The 26,582-nt window shown below is 36.6% G+C and overlaps 1 protein-coding gene across 2 annotated transcripts in view; it reads right to left on the bottom strand.

Annotated features, from left to right (window-relative positions):
- LOC133520448 (serine/threonine-protein kinase Pak) overlaps window positions 1-26,059 on the bottom strand; it is a 37,693-nt gene extending 11,634 nt beyond the window's left edge. The window contains exons 1-11 of one of the 2 annotated variants that reach the window (XM_061854876.1): window positions 25,397-26,059; window positions 22,154-22,284; window positions 20,865-21,025; window positions 6,829-7,000; window positions 5,351-5,466; window positions 5,057-5,158; window positions 4,808-4,953; window positions 4,371-4,499; window positions 3,910-4,087; window positions 3,152-3,353; window positions 2,843-2,958 (exon numbers count right to left, since the gene is read on the bottom strand). In XM_061854876.1, coding sequence (XP_061710860.1) covers window positions 2,843-2,958; window positions 3,152-3,353; window positions 3,910-4,087; window positions 4,371-4,499; window positions 4,808-4,953; window positions 5,057-5,158; window positions 5,351-5,466; window positions 6,829-7,000; window positions 20,865-21,025; window positions 22,154-22,265 — 1,434 coding nt within the window. In that variant the 5' untranslated portion in view covers window positions 22,266-22,284; window positions 25,397-26,059. Of the gene's footprint in view, window positions 1-2,842; window positions 2,959-3,151; window positions 3,354-3,909; window positions 4,088-4,370; window positions 4,500-4,807; window positions 4,957-5,056; window positions 5,159-5,350; window positions 5,467-6,828; window positions 7,001-20,864; window positions 21,026-22,153; window positions 22,285-25,396 lie in introns of both variants that reach the window. The other variant, XM_061854867.1, reaches the window with a different exon arrangement.
- Window positions 26,060-26,582: the final 523 nt, after the last annotated feature.

Below are 26,582 nucleotides of genomic sequence, written 5' to 3'. Positions count from 1 at the left end.
ATATACAATATACAAATATTTTGCATTTGAGGACCCGTAACACAAAACATGGAGGGTCAAGATAACTTCAAGTGGAGTCCAATAAAAATTGCAAATGATGTAAATAAACCAATTTACCTTCAATACTTCGTAATCACGCACTGTTTGACAACAATCATGATCTTATCAACAATTTACATACTTAAATATATTATTTGTATCATTTTATGTTATGTTAAACATACGTTAACAAAAACTGTCATATTTATTTACATTATTAGCTTTTTCTATTGGATACATCATTGTGACATAATATGATAAGATTAATTTATATCATAATATACAAATTCACTTTAAACTATTACGCGTGGTAAATTCTTAAGAATTTATATTGAGTTCGTTAAATTCACTTAATATAAATATAGAAAATATCAGTGACCAAATATTTCATTTAAAATTACAAAAAAAACCTAGAATTGTATTTATTACAATTTGGTTGTTTAACAAATATGTATCCTTCACTTAATTTATGTTTAGGATATTTCAACCAAATTTATATCGTTAAAAAACCGTACGCATATTTTTTAGAACGCTCTTATTGAACGTGTTCCAAAATGTTTTTGAACACGTTCAATACCAAATTCAATTTTGAAACATAAAGAGGTATTGTTCGGGAAGTTCAATGGAAAGATATATAAGTACGATTTAAAATGTTGAGATATATTAGACAAGGACTGGAAGTATTCGAGAGACACTATGTGGCAAAATCAGAAACGCCGTGTGTGTCACATGTTACATGGTATCATGAGAACCTGAGCCCAACCATCGTATAACTGTAAGCAACTATTGCTTTGGATCGAGGAAACAACTTCTTCTTGTGGAATGTTGGAGATTCTGACCAATAGACTGAAGTAAATATTCCACTGTAGATTTACTCATCTAAACCTTTAATTGAATGTGTAATACGTAATATTTGAAGTTCCTATTACGCCTGACAAATTATTCTTCTACGCTATTACTATCACGAGTGCTTAACTTTTTAACAGAACAAAAAGTACTGCGGTAGAATGGATGTACAGTAATAGGCATGATGACAAATTTTAAAATCCCTTTTAAAACTGTCAGTACACTTGTAAGGGTTCCGAGAACCACAATTTCAACTAAACTCTTATGTTTTCAACATAAATAATTGCAATTTTCTACTCATCGACTGTAATGGTTGTTCGTTTAGCGACGATAAATTTGTATTATTTTGATACCTTTAATTTTGTTTCAGGCATTGTGCAACATTAGCCGGTTTAAGTATGTCCGCTAGTTTGTGAAGTGCTGCCCAACCCAACTGGATTCTTCTGGAGATCTGCTTTTCCTGTTGTTTTTCTATATGTTTTCATTACAATTTTTTCACAAGTAAATTTGGTGATAAGCCCAGTTGTATTTTATATATAGTTGTAAATTGTAAGTTTCATGGGATAGGGCCCTGGTAAGGAGTGTACCGAAATAAAACTGTAAATTTCAAATGAAAAAAAAATTGATGCGATTGAGAACAAGTTAAGGTTTTTAGAATAACTACAATAAAAAGCTACTTTTAATTTGGATATTAGACAGGTTTTCTATTATATTTTTTTCTGTAGGAGTGATAGGGAGCGTGCATGAACTGTAGGAGGCAGCACAGGAGCCGTCAGATTTTTGGCGCGAGGCGTAAATGTGATGTTTTTTGTTCCGATGTAGCCCACAAGATGGCAGAACCTACTATGCACAAGAAAACACGTGACGTGTACATGTGCATGTTTATGGTTCCGATTCAGGCCACAAGATGGCAGACCCTCCAACGCGCACGGTCCCTATAGGCAGCTTCTTCCTAGCACATTCAGTGGCAGCTATTTACGGACCCGTTTTTCATATTTGCTTGCATTCGCCCATCACCTGCTGGAATTGTTAATGTTTTTTGGTTATTTCGTTCTTCTCCTTTAATACACTTTTGATTTGATACCAATTATAGTTGAGAGAACGGCACTCCAGGACGTTTGGTGATCTTGCTCTGCTTATCGATAATTAACAAATGCGATTTTTGTACTAAGGAAATTGTATGATTTTCGACATGGCCTAGAATTAAATAACGCAAATTTTCGATTACTTTAGCTATCCTAACCTTTGTACGAAGAACTGTACTGACTTTCTTCGTAGTTCGTTCCACTTTAACCGCATATGTACCCTAGTTTTTACGATAAATATGACAGGCATGCTTTGTTTTCGCAAATTCTCTGTTCAAGGCCTCTTCAAAAGACAACATACTAAATTAATTATATATTATGTAATAAACGGAACTTCGAGGTAATTTTAAGTGTTACGTAATCAAGCATATAGGATGTTACAAATTTTCTTGCTATTTGGAAAATACCAATTTTCAGTGATCTCTTCTATTTACCGATGTAACGTTGCTTAGCGTAAAACCAAAATTATTTATATTGGAATATATAACATAATAATTAAACTTATTATCGCGGTAAGAAAGTCGTAGTCATAAAGGTTAGAAATAAAATTACAGCCGTTTGAAATTTACAGTTTTTTTTTCGGTACAAGCTTTAGTAATTGCGGTCGCGTTCGCATACTACATTTGTACGGGAGCGCTTATGTGTGGCGACTTCAATTGTATTGTGTACTCCATCTAGTAGTTGAGGCGGTAATAAACTCTTCTACATTAAGTCTAAGCTCTCTGATATAAGTTACAATCCGTGCTACCGGTAGCTATAAGGTCCAAAACAAGTTCATTCTTTAGAAAAAGTACCATGACATTGTCCCACAAGGTTGACATGAAGTTTTATTCCAAATTCTATTTCCATTGTAGGTATTTTCAAAAGGTTACCTTGGGTCCATATTGCTTTCTCGTGACAACTTCAGGAGCCATCCAGTATGGAGTTCCCACCATCGTCGTTCGTTTGTTTTGTTCAGGGGATATTTGCGCACAAAAACCGAAGTCAGCTGCAATGGAGCAGAATTTTTTAGTTACACAAGCTGAAGCAATTGTCTCTCAAACATATCATAGATTTGGATTTATTTTTTACATAAATTATTTTAAACTAATCTGATATGATAAATACCTAATATTGATTATATATAAATGTGACTAAACAAATGATCTGATATGAGTGATTTTTGAAGTTTGAATACTTACTCAATTTAACTTGTCCATCAAGGCCGAGTAGAATGTTATCAGACTTGATGTCTCGATGTATGACGTGGTTGGTGTGGAGGAAGTGCAGCGCCTGCAGCACCTCGCGGCAGACGGCCGCGATCTGTCCCTCGTCCATGCAAGTCTCCGTCACCACGTCCGTCAACGACCCGCCGGCCAGGTACTCCATCACTACCCACAGTTCCTAAACCAAATCATAATGTTTATTGACCCTCAATTAATCCCCACCTCATCTTTACATTCATGTCAAATATTATGAAAAGCTAATAACTGCTTTAACGCCACCAAGGTAACTAAGTATTGGCATGTATTACTGTAAACTAAGAAGACTGAAAAATGTTTCCATAAAATTACGTTTTTGAAATTATCTTGGTGACGGTTCAAGATAGGGGGCTGAAAGTTAAGGTGTTTCTATATTACAAGATAGCCAACAAATGACATTATAAAAATCCGATATTCGTCACAGGGGCCACTTCTCCTACCTTAGCCTGCTAGATCCTTTTCTTCCCAATTTTTTAAATTTACTTATTTCCGGTATTATAGTGTGTACGATGGAAAGAGTCGTGGAATATTTGGGGACCAGACTCTATGACTCTTCTCTTTCCGCACAGACTCTAATAGCTATTCTGTTAATCGGAGCCGAGACTCATCCAACAAGTCAGAAAACATTAAAATAGGCTCAACTGTTATTGAACGGTGTAACTAACAACTCGGGTTAATATATATATATATAGATATACCTCGTTAACCAAATAACTGTCTAGATAGTTAACAACGTTGTTGTGTTTGTTCTCCCGCATAACCAGGATCTCATTGATGATGAGCTCTTTCTTAGGTTGCTGGCTGAGGTTCATCTGTTTGATGGCCACTTCCATGCCCGTTGATGTTTCGATAGCCGTGTATACCGTGCCAGATGCCCTGCAAAATATACATATTTATACAATAATCACCGTCTGCTATTATAACATATGTGTATCTGTTGTGATGTATAGTAAGCTCACATCGTCTGCAGGCGCATATTTTTACCACAATTGATAGAAAATAAGTATTATTATTGTTCTTATATTTCAATTCAATGGATCCCTAACATTTTTGCTTATTTGTGTCACTCAAATAAACATAGAAATGGTAGTAACATTTCAATATGTTGGATAACACTTTCTCTCCTTCTAGAAACTACAATTAGCCACACTGTACATACCCTTGTCCAATTTTTTCCATTTTTGTGTATTTTCGATTGGGATCACCAACGCTAACAATCGTTCTTAACTTCTCTAGAATTTCCTCATCAGTCATTTTCTTTTTCCTCTGCTGCTGTCCGGTCGCTCTTCTGGAAATATATAGTGATGTTAATATTGAAAATTATTGCCAGAGCCAAACTGTAGTCTTTTATTGAATTGTTATACGTTTATACCAAAGCAAATGCCATGAAAGAAATCACACGGAAACTAGACTATATTTGCAACAAAAACCTTAAAAGGTTGAAGTTGGCTTCATAAAAATAATCACGTAACATGCATACCACAGCAATATAATTTTCAGATCCGAGGGATTAAACTAGCAAATTTAAATGAAGCAACCAATATAAATGAAGTGTGTCGGTGTTAACAGTTCGTATGAAGGAATTGTGTATATTACCCGGTTTCGGTGTTGGTCTGTGCGCCGTTAGAGGGCGGCGGGTGCGGCGCGTGCGCGGGCGGCGTCTGCGGCGCCGGCGCGGCCGTCGGGTTCTTGTTGCGGTCCAGCGGCGTCGGCGCCGGGCTCACCTCCACTCTGCTCGGTATCTGCTGCGATGACAACATAATCACTTCATTCTGTGAACATCTTAATGCGTCTTGGTTTCTCCTAAGCTTTTGAAAATATCGAAGTAAATAAAACAGTGCATACCGGATGTGCAGTTACGGTAGCATGCGGGACGTGCGGTGGCGACGCCGGCGACGGCGCGGGCCGCGGAGGCGGGGCCTCTTCCTCTTCGATTGGTTTCGTATACTGGAATAAATATCATGTTTAATTAGAACATTTGCTCAATTATTTTTAATATCACATCATTATTTGATATTTAAGCTCTCAAGTGGATTTATTCTCTGGAGTTCGATTTATGATTTCTCTAGTTTCTGTACAATGCCATACGATTAAATAAAAATAAAAATTTGATATTTAAAATGGCTCTAGTAAACTTACTATACTCTTTGTGCGATCGGGTCGAGACGGTGGCGGAGGCGGAGGCTCGGGGTGCTCCGTGTCCGTGGGGGTCGACGACGATGGACTACTGGAAGACACTCGTGATACCGATGACCCTGTGTCATTCGATAACCTTCAGTTAGCATTCAAATTAAAATGGAGAAGGAACACGTAATCCTCATAACTCCTCCCTTTTAATGGCCTCCGAAATGTGGCGGATTTTCAGTGATAATAATTTATTTTACTGGCAAGGAGTACTTTTGTCAACGTTTAAAGCAATTTCGCAATGAAATATAAACGTTTTTACCCCAAAAATGCTAATAAAGATTTTATTATCTTATTACAACAAAAAGGACGGACGACTGCGTAGCATTCCGACAATGTTTTGAAATTGGTTATTGACAAGACCGGTACTAGCATTTTATTTGACTATGTTTAGTATGAAGTCTCTGATATGATTTTTACGCCTCAGCTCAGAAACTTAATCTGTTAAACAACAGCCTTTGTTTGTAAGCAACAATGTCGTTTAATAATCAACTGTATCGTGATAGTATTAAACCATATAGGGAGCGTGCATGAACTCTAGGAGGCAGCACAGGAGTCGTCAGATTTTTGGCGCGAGGCGTAAATGTGATGTTTATGGTTCCGATTCAGGCCACAAGATGGCAGACCCTCCAACGCGCACGGTCCCTATAAATAGGATAGCAAAATTGTTTTTTAAACGGCTTGTTCCTGTTTACCTATGTTATGATGGCGTTTTTAGTAGTAGCAGAAGTAGTATGCAGCGAGCATCAAGGAAACAATAGCTTTTGTTTAACAGATTAGGGTCTGAGCCCAAAAAATCATTTCTTAAATTTCATACTGTACGCACATTATTGTCATATTCATGTTTTAAGTTTAGCGACACTATCATATGTCCAAATAAAATCTTATCAGGCTTAGCCTCTGTTGTTTGGGATCCAGTTATTTAAGTAGACCAAAATTATTAAATTGACAAATTCAAAACACAAGTACATATTTAAAAGCTCAAGATTCCGTAATAGTGAGTGGAGCTGTACAAATTGAGATGCATTTGAGTTGTTATAAAGTGTATTTATTGAAGCGCTGGTGGCCTAGCGGTAAGAGTGTGCGACTTGCAATCGCTGGTTCAAACCTTGGCTCGTACCAATGAGTTTCGGAACTTATGTACGAAATATCATTTGATATTTACCAGTCGCTTTTCGGTGAAGGAAAACATCGTGAGGACACCGGACTAATCCCAATAAGGCTTAGTGTACTCTCTGGGTAGGAAGGTCAGATGGTAGTCACTTTCGTAAAAACTAGTACCTACGCCAATTCCTGGGATTAGTTGCCAAGCGGACTCAGGGTCCCATGAGACGCGGCAAAATGCCGGGTCCACGCGAGGAAGACGATAAAGTGTATTTAATGCAAAGGCATAAGGTCCACCGATGATAATTGAGCCGTGTTGCTATCCGTACCTGAGTGCGTGGTGTGCATCTGAGCAGATGTCATGTACTTGGAGGGCGGCGGCTGCGTGGCGGACGCGTCGTACCACTTGAGCACGTCGAGCACGGCCTGCGGGTTGCTTTTCTGCTCCTGCTTGCTGATGTTCGACGCCATAAGCAGCCGCGCCCATGCTTCCGGCATTCCCTGCACCGACACATATTACTGTTTAGATACACTGGACATATAATAGAGTAGATGGTCAGGATCCCCTGCGGCATTCGGTAACAAAGCCGCGTCAGTTGTTTTTAGGTTTTGCCTTTTGTACATTAAGATTTTCTTTTCTGCAATGAAGTTTAAATAAAATAAAGATTAGACAAACCTAACGAGCCAGTGATAATAGTTTGTTTCTAACTGTCACTTTACTACTACAGTTTTTTTGTTAGAATGAGACAACATTCAACAGAAGTTTGGTGAGTTTTATGAATAAGGGAAGTAAGAATAAGTATTATAATTATTAAGTTACAGTAAGTTTATAATTATTTTGGACAATAATATTTAAAAAAAACCGTTCGTTGTATAAGTAGGTATCCTTGTACAGTAGTCATTTTAGAATAATAATAATAATTAAAATTACATACTTAGGTACAAAATAACCATACAAAAAATGTAATGGAAACACTTGGTAGGATCATAGCATTCTGTACAACCACAAACAGGTTAAAAATGAGACGAGATTCAGTCATACCATAACAAGAAGCCAGAAAACTGAAAACATACGCTTAACTTTGAATACCGTGAAATGTATGTACTTTGGTCCCCAACTCCCCATCCCCACTGGGTAACTGTGCTCCAACAGTTTATACATACATCACAACTATATCACAACCTCATTCAATTGTTTAAGTTGTTTAAGTTTAAATTTGGAGCTAGTTCTATAACAATGTCGGCACATTTTACGGTATACAAAAAAGTATAAAATACCTACATTACGTATTTAATAATGATCACATAATCTTAAATATACAATAATGAAGAGTATAGGGCCCCGCCAATATGACAATCATTGATATAAGTCACGTGACACGATAGATCACGTGACTTTTCGTAGCATCTGTCATCCCGATACATATTACCTTTTCGTTTGGCGTTTGTCGATGTTCGATTGTCTTGTCTGTGTCTTGACTAAAACTCGTCAACGTTCTTGACCAAGATTATAAAATTAAAATCAGTAATTAAATAGATGAATGAGTATGAGTATGAATATGAGTTGAATTTTATTGATAATGTCGACTCCATAGCTCGCTATTAGTCTTACCATGCGATAAAAACTCCGATGCCTAATCATCACATCCCAATTATGATGACGTTTAAAGTTTTTAGAATAATTTCTTTGTAGTGTGTGTTCGGTGTATACGTGTATATTAATGTTCTTTACATTTTTTTATCACGTTATAAGAATAGTTTACATATTATAATTGTACAAAACAAAACCGCTCCTTAATTATATAGATCGTGTCATTCACGACGACGCGTGCCTTGACTCATATTGTCATATTATTAAAGGTTAGATTTGACAAATCTGCGCGACATCGTGGATGGCACGAACCATACCTCTAACTATGGGCAGAAGATCACTCGGTTTTATTTCTTTATTATTACTTCTGCAAAAGTGACAATATAAGAGATGCCATCTTGGCACAAGAAAGTTATATTTGTAATAAAATTGTAAAAGTAAGGATTCGAAAGCTTGCTTAAATGCGGCAAGTGTAAAATCTATGTAATGCATACATAGAGTCATATATTATAATTTTATAAATCATTAAACAAACGTATGCAGACAGCAAAAGCATAGGTACCTCGATTTAATTAGTAAGATGTAAAAAAGCATATCACAAAAATAAGCTGAGCCATAGCATCTTTGAGGTTAATCGTACGGTCAATCAGCAGTGATTTAGTTATGAAGATGAATGCAGGCATAACCATAACTGTCGCATGCAAAACTCAAATCATGTGCAATCTGGTTGAAGGACCGTGCAACGAACTAGGATGTATCTGGCTTTCTCAACCTGTAGGGCTAAGATGGTCGGCTTTTTATCATTTGTCACCATGCCTGTCACGTTCTAACATGGTAAGTGCGAAAGTGACGCATGACATGACAGATGATAAAAATTCGGCCATGATACCGCTGCTGATCTCCACCTACGCTCTATATACAGTTTGTAAAAAAATTGTGGGGATCCGTTCAAGGGCATATTCGGTATTGTGTCCTGAGTAGAAAACAAGTGCGAGTTCATTTTACTCACGCACCGAGGGTTCCGTACAAACTTGGAATTATCTTGTGTAACAATTGGGACCGTGCGAAGTGCATGGCTGGGGTAAGTAAAGCGATCCCAGCGCATAAGGTGGTAAAAATTAGAACTAACTGCGGATAGCATCTTAACATTTCGCAAAAGTTATATGGCTCGAAATGAAACTTTAATTTACGATTACTCCTGAAATATTCATTTAAATTTTATGGTGTAAGGGACCATTGTAATCTGTATGAAATGCTTAATATAACTAACGTATTTAATTCGATAATGATTAATACTGTATCCGTATAAGTAGCTTTGCAGATGCCACATACTATGTGATATTTTTCTAGAAGTTAAGAATGGGTATAGTAAGTTATCCTTAAAAGATAGACATTCAACATCACAGACTTTTATGTAGACCCATGAAAGAGAGACAACCCCACCATACATTGTGTTGGTATAGCTCAAACGGATTAGGCAGCGTTTTCGATTAAAGCTCCTAGCCAGCATGATTTTTTCCGACAACATTGTTATATTTCAAACACTTTACACAAAACCTTAATAAGTTATATACCTAAGCCTTCCTAAAAAATCACTCTATTGATAGATGAAAGTTGTATAAAAATCTGTTCAGTAGTTTTTAGTTTTTGAGTAGTGTTATAAGATGTAGTGCATTGACATTTTCCTCTAGACTTGCGGACGCTAGGTTGCGTGACAGTCGGGCACATAGCGAATAAAGGCGAAAGAATTTTCATCAGAAGTACCTATACTAAGTATAATTGTGTACAGCGCCATCTATCGGCAAATTGTCTAACTAATTTGCGCGATGTAATGCACGTATGTTGGTTTTCGAGGATAATTCTCTATTATGTGAACCAATTTCAAAAATTATTCTTTTTTTTGATAAATGGTGTCTTTAATGTAATCTCATAGCAATTTCCAGTTTAATAAACACACTTACAGTTGATTAAATTGCAAACTGAATTCGGAAACGTTTATTGTTAATTAAAAAAAGTTACCAATATAGAGGTCTAATTATATTTTTCCTGTAAATATAAATATTATAGGACATTCTTACACAAATTGACTAAGTCCCACAGTAAGCTCAATAAGGCTTGTGTTGTGGGTACTTAGACAACGATATATATAATAAATATTTATAAATACTTAAATACATAGAAAACACCCATGACTCAGGAACAAATATCCGTGCTCATCACACAAATAAATGCCCTTACCAGGATTTGAACCCGGGACCATCGGCTTCATAGGCAGGGTCACTACCCACTAGGCCAGACAGGTCGTCAAGTAATAATGTTAATATTATGTAAAAATGTCATAATTTTTCTTCGGTAAAGTTCGGAGATAAGGAGGGGGGGGGGGGGGTATTTATTTCACATTTTCCTCCATAAATCGTTTTCCACTACTAAAAAATAATAAAAATTGTTTTGGGATGGGCAATTTGAGCTCTTTCAAATGATACCTCACTTGACCTAGTCACTAGAGTTTGAAATTTTGCTTCCCCTTCATATTGGGCATTTCCCATAATATTAAAAATAAAATAAGAAAATAATACTTTCAATGTGTTTGGGTTAGCATTGTTCATAAATATTCCAAATTTCAAATCTATAGCTTAAGTGGATCTCGAGATATTTAGCGGTGTGACAGACGGACGGACGGACACAGTCGCACCATAAGGGTTCCTTTGTATCTTTTTGGTACGGAACCCTAAAAAGTAGAAGAAACAATTTTTTGACGCAAAAAAAAATGTTTTTACGGGTCCCCACTATTTTGTTACACTTGTAGATAAACAATAGATATATATGTAAGGAATTCTAAAAAGCTTAAGACCGAACAACATCAGATGTTAATCCCAGCTCGGTTTAATACAGACATACCTATACTATAGTATTTTTCATACAGCATGGGTACAGTGACACTCTTGTCTTTAAACGGTTATAGGGCAGTGACAGTTCAAATTAGGTATTCATGAAAAAATACTATAATATATGCAAAAGGAGACCTTTTTACGACTTAATTACTCAAGCGAATTCAGAGCCAATGATTCCATACATTACAACCGGCCTGTGCGCACCGATAGTCCGAACCGTGCATTAGCATCTATACTATAGTGTATTTCTAACACCGTGAGTACGGTGACATTTGTTTTTTTTTTTCATTCCATGCCATTGAAGTTTTAGGCCAATCCTTTATAAAAAAAATATCTTTAATCTTAAAATAACTAAAAATACTTACCTACGTAGCTTAAAATATTTCACAATAATATACACAATACACATAAAAATATATTTTAAAAATAAAGAAATAAATGTTGATCTCGATTTTCATTATGGAACTCATTTGGACCTGTGGAGTTTGACTCTACTACTACTTATCGACCGAATCGATTCCGTCATGGTGTCAAATCGTTTCAGTCGCGTCTTATCGTGATATTATGCATACCTTCATAATTAAAAATATAAATCATCACCATTAGAATCGACTATATGCTCTTTGCAAATTCCACTGTCACAGGTGTCACAACTCTTTAATAGCTTAATGACATGTGTCATCGTACCCATGCTGTTGAAAAATAGCATATAGAATTTGAAATAGAGGTGTATTGTCAAAGAAAACTTTATAGTGACGTAAATTTACTGCCATCTTTCGACGCATAGTTAAAACTTTTATATCGCCAATTAACTTTGATCCTTATTCTTTCATTGATATGTGTTCAATTTGTTAAATATCAAAAAGTGGCACCATGTTACCGGGCACTACCTAAAGGTTATGGCGTCATCGCTCGAAACGATGCTGCTATAACTTTGGCCTTTGATCTATTAGATTGCGCCACTTTTTGATATTTAACAAATTGAACACAAATCAGCAATGAGCGGAATTCTTCATAGCAAAAATCAAACTGTCAGAGGGATTGACCTAACTGTTTTATCGACTTATCGATGTTACGGAATAATATCGCATTAGGTATCCATAATAAACTTAAAAGATTATTCTGTAACATTTGACCTCTTTGATAATCAACTTGCATCTCCGTATTAAAGTAAATCATGTCAGCGTCACATATGTCATTTATGTCACTTGAGTTTTCATGAGTGATTTCCGTGCCGTGTTACTAAAATGGTTAATCCTAAAAGAAAACAATAAAAAAATGGATACAGAAAGATTCTTATTTCAGTTTCAAAGAAGATTCTTCCACAATATATTGCTCTAAATGTTACGTTAATTTACATCATAAAAGTATTTTCTGTTTTATTCTTTACTATTATACCAAAATACAGTGGCGGTCAGCTAATTAGGGACACCTGTGTTTCGTTAAGTGACAAATATTTATCGATAAGTCGATAAAACAGTTAGGTCAATCCCTCTGACAGTTTGATTTTTGCTATGAAGAATTCCGCTCATTGCAAATCAGTGAAAGAATGAGGATCAAAATCAAATGGCGTTCTAGAAGTTTTATTTATGTGTCGAAAAATGGCAGTAAATTTACGTCGCTACAAAGATTTCTTTGGGAATACACCTCTATTTCAAATTCTCTTTGAAAATACTATATGACCTTAAGCTTTTTAGATCACAATACGGTTGCCATAAATTTAATAAACAATCTTGAGGCCTTTCTCTAGTTTCTTCCAGTTCTAGATAGTAGTAACTACATCGATTAGAAACGATCGACGACATCGACGTATCGATCACGCGTACGCTCAGTGAGAGTGAGAGAAGAACCCGAACCCAGGGGCCTTATGAATGACATACGGTGAAATTATTTAAATTTATAATAAATATTGCCGAATCTTCATCATGAGTAGGTACTCATAATAATGAATATTTTAGGGAAGTATAGAATTGTAAGAGGAGAACCACCCGTGCCAACAGAATGTTTTTTTTTACTTATTATTTCTCAATAATCTACCTACGTATGTATTATTTTATATCAACAAGTGTAAGGCATTCTTAAAAATTACCTTTACTTATTTCTAATTATTGTTATTATTTACCAATATTATCAATAATTTTACAACAACAAAGTATAACTATTTTGACAACTTAAGGTTCTGTTAATCGTATATTTTCATTATTGTAATATCTCAATGAATAGCTGCAGAAAACGTAAAAAGGTCAAATACGGCATGGTCTGAAAAAAAAAATCCTTTGGCAGAAGCCTGCCCCATTTTGCGGTACGAGGCGGGATCGCATGCTCAAGTACCTAGTGTCCCAGAAGGAGGCAGTTACCGAAATTAGATTACACTTAAGATATTTTTTAATGATATGGACTGAAATGTCTGCAACAAAGTGATTTTATTTTATTTTATTTATTTATGAATCTTTGGGTTCCTGAGATGTTTTTAAGAAATACAGTCACCCAAATTTTAGCCACGGCGACGTCTGAGATTAATAATTGTTTAAGTTCTAAGTCAAGTTAGGTATCATTTTCAAATAAATCAAGGATGTAGACGTAGATTTCACCTACATGGGTTCAGCGGTTTTTGATTCCCCATACAAACTTCGACCTCCCTTTTCACTTTTAAGGGATAATTTTTGGGATAAAAACTATCCTGTGTTCTTCCCCGGGACTCAAACTATCTCTGTACCAAATTTCATACCGATAACGATACCAAACTTAGCCAAGTAGCTTATATGATAATTATATCAGAATAAAGTTGAGAGCCTCCCCACAATGTACATGAAAAATCTTCTTAAATCTATCCTTGTGTCCTATGGACCAATCCTGCCAAAGGAAATCTTTTGTACACGACACGCCGTATTTCATGAGCTGTATCCAAGCTGTATTGGAAAAGCTTAGCATGACCGATTTGCAACAGATTTGTTGACTAAGTGTTGCGTATATGAATACACTGTTACGTTAAAAATTGTTAAGATGTAGAACATACATTCAAATTTATGGGAATACTTAAACCTTCTACATATAATTACACATAAGTAAATATCAATAAACATGCCAACTGCCAAAAATTTAATAGAATCAGCAAATGCATCGATGCCAGCGTTAGTTAACAATTATAAATGCAGAGTGTGATACTACTCACGTGAACTTTAATCATTATAAAAATGTATACATGTTTTGCCATAAAATACAAAACTCATATCATTTTGGCTCAGTCAGGTAGCAAATTCCGAGCAGTATAACCACGAGATCTCCATACCTTATTGCGATATTCCTAATTTTATACTACATCTATCTACCTTTAAACGAGCAATTCTTGTATACATAATATATATATATTTATACTACGTCGGTGGCAAACAAGCATACGGCCCGCCTGATGGTAAGCAGTATCCGTAGCCTATGTACGCCTGCAACTCCAGAGGAGTTACATGCGCGTTGCCGACCCTAAACCCGCCCCCCCTCATTGAGCTCTGGCAACCTTACTCACCGGCAGGAACACAACACTATGAGTAGGGTCTAGTGTTATTTGGCTGCTGTTTTCTGTAAGGTGGAGGTTCTTCTCCAGTTGGGCTCTGCTCTAGATCTGGAATAACATGCACTGGCTGTGCCCTACCACACAAAGCGAGATGACATTCACAATGCCCATACCTCTCTTTTGGACGTAGTTTAAGGACGTACCCGGGTCCAAAATAATTATTTATATATTTCGGTGATCTCCGAAACGGCTCTAACGATTTCGATGAAATTTGCAGTATGGAGGTTTTCGGGAGCGAAAAGACGATCTAGCTAGGTCTTATATCTGGGAAAACGAGCATTTTTGAGACTTCAGTCAACCTCACTACTTTTTGTACCGAGACTGGCTGAAACAGCAAGACTCGTTCGTACGTTTCCGTGAAAATACGGTACAAGCTAATTTAATTATGCACTATATCAGTTGTTACGCATAATTATTTTCCCATCCCTTTTTTCAGAAACTCGCTGCACTTATTTCCCTCACTATTAGAAATCGTCATGCTTATTAGTTATTTTGTTGTAAATGATGTTAGGTGTCTTAAAAAGATAACTACCAGTGAAATAACTGGTAGTCAAACTAAGAAAAATCTTTAATCAGAATTAACATAGTAGCTTACAAAGTTAAGTGAACTCTGTAGTAAGGTAGTATCACACTGCGCAATACGTCACACGTCTCCGCCCATCCAGGCATCCAATTCAGTAACCATGTCGGCATTAGCCGTGGACGATTTTTGTATGTCCGGTTGTTTGCTGATATGTACATTTAAATAGAAAAGTGAAAACAACGAAATATAATGCATAAGCTATATACTACTATATGCTAACACAATATGCTATTACTTACTGTTATAGGCAGCTTGAAACAAAAGCGATAATCATGGCACTCCATCCATAGTTTATTTTTATTTGATAAATAAATATCTAAATACATATGTGTACGTTTCTAAACTGTGTACCTAATCTATAAGAATACGTAGGTTTCTATCTAAACAAATCATAAAACTCCTGATAGATTCAATTAACATTATGAAATTAATTTACGTAGTAGTTAAGAAAAAACAACAAAGAAAAGGAGTCATTTCCATATCCATGGACATTTCCATATCACTCGGATTCATTATATACGTTGCAGATTTAAAACACACAGTATCTTTTCTTCTTTAACGTTCCAACGAAAATAATGAAATGAACAAGTGTTCCGAGTCGGGTCCGTTTTTGTTCTATTATTTTCTTTTGCATTGAAAAACTAATTAATTACTATTTCTTTTATATACGTCTCTACTTACAAGCATATGTAAATAAACCAATAATTTACTTTGGCACGTTCAATATGTTTTATAATACATATTATACATCTTCAATGTATTTTTATTTAATGCTTTCATAAAATATTGAAAAATAGCATATTAAGAACATTCTAGAAAGTCTCTAATAAAAAAAAGAGTCATTTCCATACATACGTAACTGGTGACCGAAGAGCTGGCGGCTTCCTCGCACAACGTATCAGTATTGCGGTACTACGAGGAAATGCCACCAGCATCCTTGGTCTTATTTTAGATTTATGCTAATTATAGTAATCCTCTGTATATATCTCTAATAAAAATATATTGTCAACGTTTAATGACTTAATTTGTCTACGAGTCTTAAGGACGGAAGAGACTTAAGGATGGAAAGGAAGGACCTTAGCAGTTCTGATGTACCTACTGCATGCAGAATCACATCAATGACACTACATTATAATTTATTTCTCCTACATTGAGTTGAGGATAAGGAATTACTGTTAGTACTGTATGGTTTATGATTATGAGTCAAGAATACATATGGTATATCCAATATGCTACCAACTTACACTACTTAATATCCCCCCGGATTATCCCAATGCAATGTGTTGTGGTTCCATACAATTATGCTGCAATTGACCCCGAAAAAGGAACCGTGCTTACTTGTGTGAAGTCGTTATTAAAATTGGTTAATAAATCATTAGGTCGGGCATAATAAGATTATGCCTGCCAAAAAATATTAGCGCGACCTTATTTCGGTGGTAAATTATAAATATGATAAGCAATTTTTAACAGATATCAGCAAGTGTGTAATGTGTCTACTATTAATTTATACCATTAATCAGGAAAATAAACGAGATGGAATTTTATTTGAAAGTTGGCATGTAAATAAAATCTCAGGGAAAAAGCCGAACCTATTCAAAAGTAAACTAAAATTTTCTTGTTTTTTTGGCCAATGTTTAACATATTGACAATTTAAATTCCCTAAAAAATCGATTAAATATAACGCCTATGACAACAGAACGTCGTATGTTTAGCTATACAATAATGAACACATGTTTTACAGAATGATTTATAAACGTTTGCGGACTATAATTTCCTGATCAACAAAATATTTTGGCTTTGATTACCAAAATGAGAATAATTCTATGAATCCAATAATATTTTAATTAATGTTTCCAACTGTGAAATATATGTGTTTGTGTGCATAAGGCAAAGCGACCAACCTTATGTTCTGATATAGGAACGCATTTATACTTTCCACGATTTAATAACAATGAATATATTTCAGCAACCAAAATATGGTAAAGATTATACTCGTTGCCCTAGATATTTCAATATGTTATCGATTTTAAACAGATCTAACTAGTAAAACAAAGAAACGTGAAATATATTAAGCTTGTTGAATAATTTAAAGCCATAAAACAGAATAACAGCACTTCTAAAAAAATTAACTAGAATCCAAACAAATACGTATTTCTTTATGAGAAAAAAGCCGACCCGCGTTCCAATATTATATTGATCAGGGTCAAATTAACCTCTGTAAAGCAGCCTTACGAGTATGTTTGTATCGCCTTTATACAGAATGTTGATTCAGACTGGATCAAATGAAAGACATGATGGAGGACTTTAACAGGGGGCTAACGCGAAAACGTAGTTTTTATAATGAATTTTTACACGTTTTAATCAAGGGCAAATGCCGTGAAAAAATCGCCCTGGAACTAGACTATATTTGCGAATTCTGAGAAATCATCGAATCTCTCTTATGATCCTGAGTCACTGGCCTTCGTGTGATCCATATTGAAAGCAACACCGTATATATTTATGATAAACGGTTCTTGACGAAACGATTGTAAATATGGGCCACTTTGAAACTTGTCACAATTTGTGAATTCCTCGTTGTTTTTAATTGTTGTTATTACGAAATGCAAAATGGCCAGTATTTCAATGGGGTTGGGAACTGTCACAGGTTTGCATAGATGACGCCAGCATAAGTTTTCCCAGTCTCTAGTTTTGTTCTATGAGTTTTGGCTTTGGCTAGCATACAAGCCATAAAAAAAAAACTTGTCTGCCATAATTAAGGCCCCCAGAATAGACAGGAACACTTATGCTGGCACCATCTGTAAAATACCAACGCCATTACCTTAACCTAATATAACAGACAGAAACGGGCTTCAAAACAACTCAACCGACGTGATATTTAAGGTTACGACTAATTTAAATGTATATTTTTCAAAAGTAACCCTGGAGTTGCAAGCGTCTATAGACTACGGTGACTGCTTTCCATCAGGCGGGCCGTATGCTTGTTTGCCACCGACGTGGTATTTAAAAAAAAAGAGTCCCCAGCAAGCTCGGCCGAATTACACCTTACCCTACAAACGGAGTTTCGGTCTCATTTTAAAACTACGTGTTGGATTATAATTAAACTTTGCACATACAATGATATGGGGTATATTGAGGGCTGAAATTAGTATATATTGCTCCACCTTATAAAACAACCAAATTAGAGGCAAAACAAGTTTTGTATGAAAATCATTAATTCAGATCCGATGAGGGAGACAGGAGGTAGGAAATGTCCGATGAAGTGAAATATCTAGGTGTAACACTAGATAAAGAACTGAACTGGAGGAAGCATGTCGAACTTACCACAACCAAGGCGCTGAGAGTGTTTGGAATGTGTAGAACGGCATATGGGAAAACATGGGGTTTAAACCCAAAGGTACTAAGATGGATCTATACCATGATGGTAAGACCTATCATTTTGTACGGATGCCTGGCATGGTGGACAAGGACACTAAAGAGCACATGCAGGGAGAACCTTATGAAAATACAGAGAACAGCATGCATGGCTATTACCGGGGCGTTTAGAACAACGCCAACAGCGGCGATGGAGGTACTGCTAGACCTCCCGCCGCTACATCTGGTGATACAATCTGAGGCGCGGAAATCGCTACACAGGCTGGCTCTAACAGGCCTATGGAGCGATAGCAAGCCAAAGACTAAACACACAAACATGGAATGTGACAATTTCATGGAAAGGATAACGAATATGGGCTGCGATAAGATGCAACCCAAGTTTGTGTTCCGTAAGAATTTTGAAGTTAAAGTTCCAACAAGGGCTGAATGGACCGAAGGTCTTCAAGCACCAAATTCGGATGAAAACGACATCATATGGTACACAGACGGGTCCAAGACATTTATGCAAATGACTTTAGTTGTAGCATAAGCATGGGTAATTACGCTACTGTCTTCCAAGCCGAGACGTACGCTATAATTGCCTGTGTGCATGAGAATATAGTTAGGCAAACCCAAGGGAAGAATATCTATATACTCAGTGACAGTCAGGCTGCACTCAAGGCGCTCAGGGCGCCCAGAGTGGACTCTAGACTGGTGTACAATGGTGTCCAAGCTCTGAACGAGCTTGGAAGACAAAATAGAGTGCAACTGGTATGGATTCCAGGGCACGAGGGATTCATAGGCAATGAAAATGCAGATGAACTTGCCAGAGCCGGATCCGCAAGTAACCACATAGGTCCGGAACCATTCGTGGGGCTCTCACAGGGAACCATTATAACGGCTATTAAAGACCACACTAGGACGAGACACCAAAAAGAATGGGACAGTCTGACGGGTCTAAAGCACTCAAAGCTCTTCATACAAGAAGTAGACTCTGGTTGGAGCAAAAAGCTATGGAAACGGCATGGGCAAAAAGGATGGGACACTCTGACAACACCGATTGTCGAATGTGTGGTGAAGAGGAAGAGACAGTAACACACCTAATGTGTGAATGTCACGCCCTCGCCAGACAAAGAATGAAAGACTTTGGAGCAGGCTATCTGGAACCAAAGGAATTCAAAAGGCTACCCATAAGCTCCATCATCCGACACATGGAAATGGTCAAAAAGGCTCTTGAGTAGCTAATGGGTCTTTCCTTAGGGGGCAACTACACAAAAGATCCCTATGGGTCGAAGTGTATCCGCAAGGGCCCCCGGTAATTAGAAGATAAGATAAGATAAGCCTTAGGAACTCTGTGATAAAACAAGGCAACCTAATTGTGTTTGGGGTTTTTAAAACTGTCTCGATGGGAATTATTTAACTGTGGAATGAAAAGTACAGTCAGCGATAAAAGCTTGTACCAAAAATGAAACTTTTGGCAAAAACTTATTTAACTATGGTATCTGAGGCTACGTAAACTACTTACAGCCTCTAGAGCTGCCTAGCCTATATTAAGGACAAAGTTTCAGAGCAAAAAGCTAGTCGTTTTAAAATGAGAGCGTAACTACTTTGTATGGAGAACCAAGCCTGCTGGGGACCCTTAAGATAAGTTATTCTTTCACACGAAAACATACTACAAAAATATCATTGTTTAGTTATAGGTACCGTTGCTTGTATAAAATTTTGTATCATGTTAAAGTAAGGACGCCTAGCACAAAGAATTTCGTAGATTGACCCGCCTGTTCCTATCTCTATTGTCCCGCCCATGACACTAGAGTCAGACCAAGATAAGTGTCAAGTAAACGTCATAATTTCATAGAAATTTGACTTTTAAAACAACCCGTGCACCGCCTGGGCTATCAAAAGCGGTGCCAACTTATCTTGGTCTGACTCTAGCGGTCAATGCCACTGTGCGAGAGGAACAGCAACATAATGACGTGCATGCCTTAGGGATAGAAGCATGCAAGTCAATGAACGAAATTCTTTGTGCTTATATCCTTACTTTATTCATTTTTCTGTATACCTTAATATTCGATTATTTCAATAACTTAAAAACATTTTTAAAAAGGTCTTGGATTAAAACCGCAGACCGTTTATCGCCATCTCTTTCGCTTTTGCAAAATTCTAGTGAAAGGGGTAAGACGAATTTAGAAAAAAGGAGTTCGCAGCATGTAGACCCTTCAAACAGTTTTCTTTAGCAAGTTTCTGGCACAACATATTTATAAAATCATTTATACTTGTTCTTCTTTATTGTGATATATGTCGTATATGGTCAATTCCAAATAACCATTATAAAAAGACAAATTTCATATAATTGAATAAATCAATCCATAAGTCCTTACCGTAAATTCTCCAGTAACCGCATCAAATCCAACATGGACCGTGTGCTCGAAATTGGTTGGATAGCTAATGTTAGGCTTGTTATCATTGTGTGCGGTGCTTTTCGATCCCTTTATTTTAGCCTTCAATGTTTTCTTTTTCCTGTCACCGCCGTCATCCGGTTCTATAACAATGGGAGATACGTCATTAGTCGTCACATAAGTACGAACACCAGCCACAATACGAAAGGCTGATGTAAGTCAGTATGTTCATTTTAGGCAGGTTCCTATTGTTTCCGATACTCATTACAATAGAGTCAGACCAAGATAAGTTGGCAGCCATATGTTTTGCGGTAACTGAATTGTCAAACGTCAACTTTTGACAATCAGAGTTACCGCAATGTACGCAGCTGTACAGCGCCATCTCGTTTACTTGTCAAATTCGAAGCATGAAATTGTCTTAGATTTTTCATATCTTACTCAATGCTCTGGCTTGGCTTGTAATGTATCTTTGGCTTTATCAACTACTGTCGTTTAGTTAATGGTGGCCACATTTTTCCGTTTTTGTGATAAAGTAAAAATTAAGTAATTAATATAACACACAACACACACACATAGATCAAAAATTGGGAAATAAGTAGGACAACAATGATATGACATGATCCTTCTGGCCGATTTCGATCATGGCGACCACTTCGACTCTATAGTTAGCTCGGCGCTCATGCGCCCAAAGATGGCTGACGTAGCCGATCATCGAGGTGAACCCCCGCGCACATTGAGGGCACGTGAGGACACTAGCTACGTAGTGGTAGTGAATGGACGCAGGCTGGCGTTTTTACAGCTCGTCGCGTCTAGCGTCGAGGTCAACTTTACGTTGCTCCTCGAAATCTCGCACCTTGCCTGCACCAGCCTGCGCCACTCAGGACAATGTGCTGCTAAACCTTCTCACTGAGAGGGTTCGATGTTGCATCTTTTCATGTGTCGTTTCTGAACATCTTTGTATCGGAGGAGTTGTCCACCAAGTTTCTGCTTACCCTCCTCTAGTTCAGAATAAAAGTTAATAAGTTTATTAGAACACACAATTACCTTAATGAGGGCGCCACTGGACGGTCGACTCAGTCTTAACGACACCCATGCCATGAGAGCAAATTCTAATATCTTCGTAACACACATCCTAATTGATTTTCCGGAGACACAAATCATTTGGATTTCACGAGTGCCTTTTTAAAAATGCCTACTCGAACTCTAAAATAAGCTATGAGTGATCGGGGGAAAGCTGGAAGAATGGCTGTCAAATATGAGTAGATGCAGACCTTTGGGTAGTGGCCTCATGTCGACGGAGGGGGCAGAGTCCACGCGGTCAACGGCGCGGTTGCTGGTGAGGCGCACGGGCGGCGCCGGCGGCTTGTCTTCGTCACTCGACATGCTACTCCACTTTGCCGTTCTACGGATATAATATCATATAAAAAACTACATGTAAGTAACATTAATCGCTTCATTTTGTCGTATATGAATAAACATATAATTACCTAGATGTATAGTTAAATGAACATGAAACTAAGTCCAGATCAAAGAAAAAAATAATTAAGTCACACGACTCCGCAGCCAAAAACCCGCTCCTGTACAATCGAGTCTATGCTCTCGTTTCAAAACGACATGAACAGTTTTGAATGATTCACGGTTAGTTTCACTAGACTTAAATCGACCGGGATATAAACCGTGATGACCTTTTATATCGTTTTTGAGCTCCCGATATTTCGACGCGTTTCCATGCATCTTGTTCACGGGTAAGCTCAAAAACAATATAAAAGGTAATCACGGTTTATATCCCGGTTCGATTTAAGTCTAGCAAAACGCCATGCTTTAATTAAATGGAACTTGGCATGAATATTTACGTCACCTATATGGGCCTACGCTAGCTGACGCGGACGCCCGCCGCGTGCGCACGCACGCGGGTGCTATTTGTAGGTGAAATTCGCCGCACGCGTCCGCTTCAGTTAGCGTTGCTCATACTATTTTTCTTTGACCCGCTCGTCCGCTCCGTGCACCCGCGTCAGCTAGCGTAGGCCCTATATGTCTGGTAAGAAAATAGAGCGAGTAGAAGTTTTGTAAGTAAGTCCACTCTAATTTGTTTGTATTACAAAATTTCTAGTAGCGAAAACTCGTAAAACTCGTACCAGACATAGAAATATGTTACTTGTTGTTAATATTGTTTTAAAATGATAATGTTGTGAGAGAAGTTCTATTGCATAGCGGTGGCTAGGTTCGCGGGGCTCTTAATTTATCTCAGACACGTTTGGTGTAGTTACGCCCCTACAACCAACTTCAACAAATTTCAACCTTGGGATATAAGTACTAACAACTGTGATAGGATTAAATAATAGGTAAATATTGATTTGGAAATATAATAATGTTTGATATATGAAAGTTATCTTTAAAAGAAAAAAAATCAAAATCGAAAAAAAATCCTTTTTTGTGGAAGTTGGTTCAAAAGCATGGCATGTATGTATCAAAATTGGAAATCATAATAATATATAAATAAAGTTGCTGTGCACATTTTTTATTTATTAGAGTAGGTATATTAGGAGTTGCATTGCAAGAGTGTAGAGCTCCATATAAGAAAATTATTTGATTAATATGATTATTCAAACACTTTTTTAATGGGACCATTATGGCAAATGTCCACTGGAAATGATACATGTTAACTAGGGAATGCTCCCATCACAGAGTTTGTATGGCCAGTACCAGGAATTCCCAGTCCCAGTACTGTATTTGTATAGAAACCAATACCGGGAGCACTCCCTACTGTGAACTGTGTATGAGAGTCACTACAGAATGGTCAAACTTTATTTAATGCATATCGTCAGATGACAACCAAAGCTCACCAATTGAAAATAAATACTTAAACAAAATTCAACCTTATTTTATTATCAGTTTGGTTCACTCTGGCTCTGAACTTATAGTAGCAATTAGTGAGTTTTCGTTGTCACCAGATGATATGTGACTGGCAATTGTCTGCATGGTCTTTGTATAAAAACTTCGCATTGCATTTTGCAGGACATTATTGCAAAAAAAATTGCTGTTTCATGCTTGCGGAAAAGAATTTGGTAATTTGGTACACAGATCACATTTCTTAGTAGATGGACAGATTGTATTCATTCTCATACCATTTAAGCATTTAAAAATGGAATGTGAAGAAAACAAAAATATTTATTTGCCCATGTAAGCTTTTGAAGTTACATCTTTGACATATGGGAAATGAAGAATGGATTTCATTTCATTTCTTCCTGGGTATACTGCAGGTGTCAACAATTAGTTTCTTCAGGGGTCTTGTTTTTAAAATAAACTAAACATAGCGGTCTGTTTCTACTGAATTTCTTAAATAAGTAAAAAAATAATATATCCAAACTGTGGTCTGACATTTGGTGACCCCTGGTATATTGTATTTCAAGCTGACTCATGGTTACCACATATTGAAATCTCTTTCAAATTTAGTAAGATATCAAAAGTACATTTGATAATAATGATGATGATTAAGAACAATGATCTATCATAAGCCTATACAAAATAAAAATAACACAATGTTAACACATTCACTGCCAAAAATTTATATGAGTGTTTATTTTGTACTGGAAACAGGGCACCCGGTACCGAAAGTGTTAAGGACTACTGGTCTACATTGATTTTCTCTGAAAATATGTTTCTATTCTAATGGCCTATGAAGCAGGAGTTCCCGGATTCTAATCCTGAGTTATGGATGTTATCTACATATTTAAGTATGTATTTATCTAATATATATATACACATTAAAAAAACTGTTCTCCTAGTACCCATAGTACAAGCTTTGCTTAGTTTAGGGCTAGGTTGATCTATGTAAGATTGTTGCCAAATATTTATTTTTATTGTTTGATTACTTAAGTAACTGTCAGCGATTTCAAAGAAGTAGATTATAATCTTATTAATTCTTCAAGTTACAAAACCATTATTTTTAATACAAAATCTTGAATGTGCAAACAATTTTACATTAAATCAAGATACCTAGAATAATAACTTGGTTTCACAAGAAGTCAATAGTCAGCGTATGCCAGAAAAAAATGCTTTCTATCAAAACTCTGTAAATAAAGGTAACTTCCCAGCACAATAATAAATGAAATCCTTTACAATTATAGGTGTAAAACACATATTATAGAAAGCAAAATTAGACAATTTGGCTTCTTCTAATCTCTATAAAAAATAGTGACAACTTTAAAATGTGGTTAATATGGATAATATTAAGATTTTGTAAGCAAGTATCATAAATGAGAACAACTGATACTTTTAGGCAGAATTAAGTCTATGTAGGCGCTATAAGTACTCATATTCATGTTTGGATTGATAATAAATTTAAAGCAGACTGTACCACTGGATTACAGGAAGTACATTAGTTATTTGTTATTGTTTCCAATATTTGTCATACGATCAACTAATACTAATCACATTGATTATTTACTTATATAGGCGCCCATTACCGACAAAAATCATCTTATAATGCCTGGAAGACATTTCATTTCACCTACCTGGAAATGAATGTATCTGGAAAAATAAATTCTCGGAGACAGACCGAAGTCACATTTCAAGTAATCACCACACTAAAGAAGAACAAAACCAAGATAATCTACAATTCAGTGAAACCATCTATATTATGATGAATGTAGGCTTATTTCAATAGTTAGAACTAAAGCAGCAATGACTGGAGAAGCCGCCATTACTTTCAATTCCAAGACCATCATACATTTTCTTTCTTTTACGCTAGTGATGTACCATGACTTTGTAAAATAAATAATCTTCCTTCAATTTTTGTCTCCGTTATTGCCGAAACATGCCAAGCGTCAGGGATGGAGTTATACGTTAGAGGGAGCAAGAGATAATGCTATCTCATTCCACCGCATGTTCGTTAAATTCATACAGGATAACAGGATCATCAATCTCAAAACCATTCCAAAAAATGCATGTTTATGTGCTAACACGCATTGAGTCATAGGGTTTTTCATACTTTATCGTGGGTGACCACGGTATATTATTATAGTCATTACACTTTAATGTTGTCGTCCACGGTATCAACATGATTTATAGTTACAACACACAAGGAACCAAAATGAATGAGATTATATGCAGTCGCTACTATTATACTGTTGTGGACGATAGTATTGGCCGGCTGGCTTTCAATAACTGTCATTATAATTATTATTACAATCACCTTATGTTAATATACTACATTAGCCATACTATTTTATTAACAAGCAAGCATTAAATCTGTGTTGATATATGCTAGATCAAATGTTTTGCCGTCACCGTTGATTGTTTTTGTTCCCGCCAAGTCCAAGCACCCAGCCAATAGAGGCGATTGAATTAAATACAATGTCATATATATATTGGTACCCTGTTGTGTTGTGGCGATAAAACCATTATAAAGTTTAAAAGTACCCATTTGGAGTCGACTTTGGCAAGTCTTTGAGACGCAGCTGAAAAAAAGATGTTGTTTTTAGCTTGACACTAAGATGTTTTTCCTACAAGTTCCTGCTTCTTGTCACGATTTATGGGGTTCGTTGTCTGGGGTCCGCTTGGAAAATAATCCCAAGAATTGGCGTAAGCACTACCTAAGACACCGCGAGGCGCTGAAAGACGGCCCGCTACTTGGTTGACGACGGTCCAGAAGGATCTGAAAGATATAGGAATATGTGATACCGTATCCCAAAACCAAAA

Source organism: Cydia pomonella, chromosome 1, assembly GCF_033807575.1.
Source record: "Cydia pomonella isolate Wapato2018A chromosome 1, ilCydPomo1, whole genome shotgun sequence".
Classification (NCBI taxonomy): Eukaryota; Metazoa; Arthropoda; class Insecta; order Lepidoptera; family Tortricidae; genus Cydia; species Cydia pomonella.
Note: the sequence above shows the minus strand (reverse complement) of the source record. Positions and strands in the feature narration are given on the sequence as shown.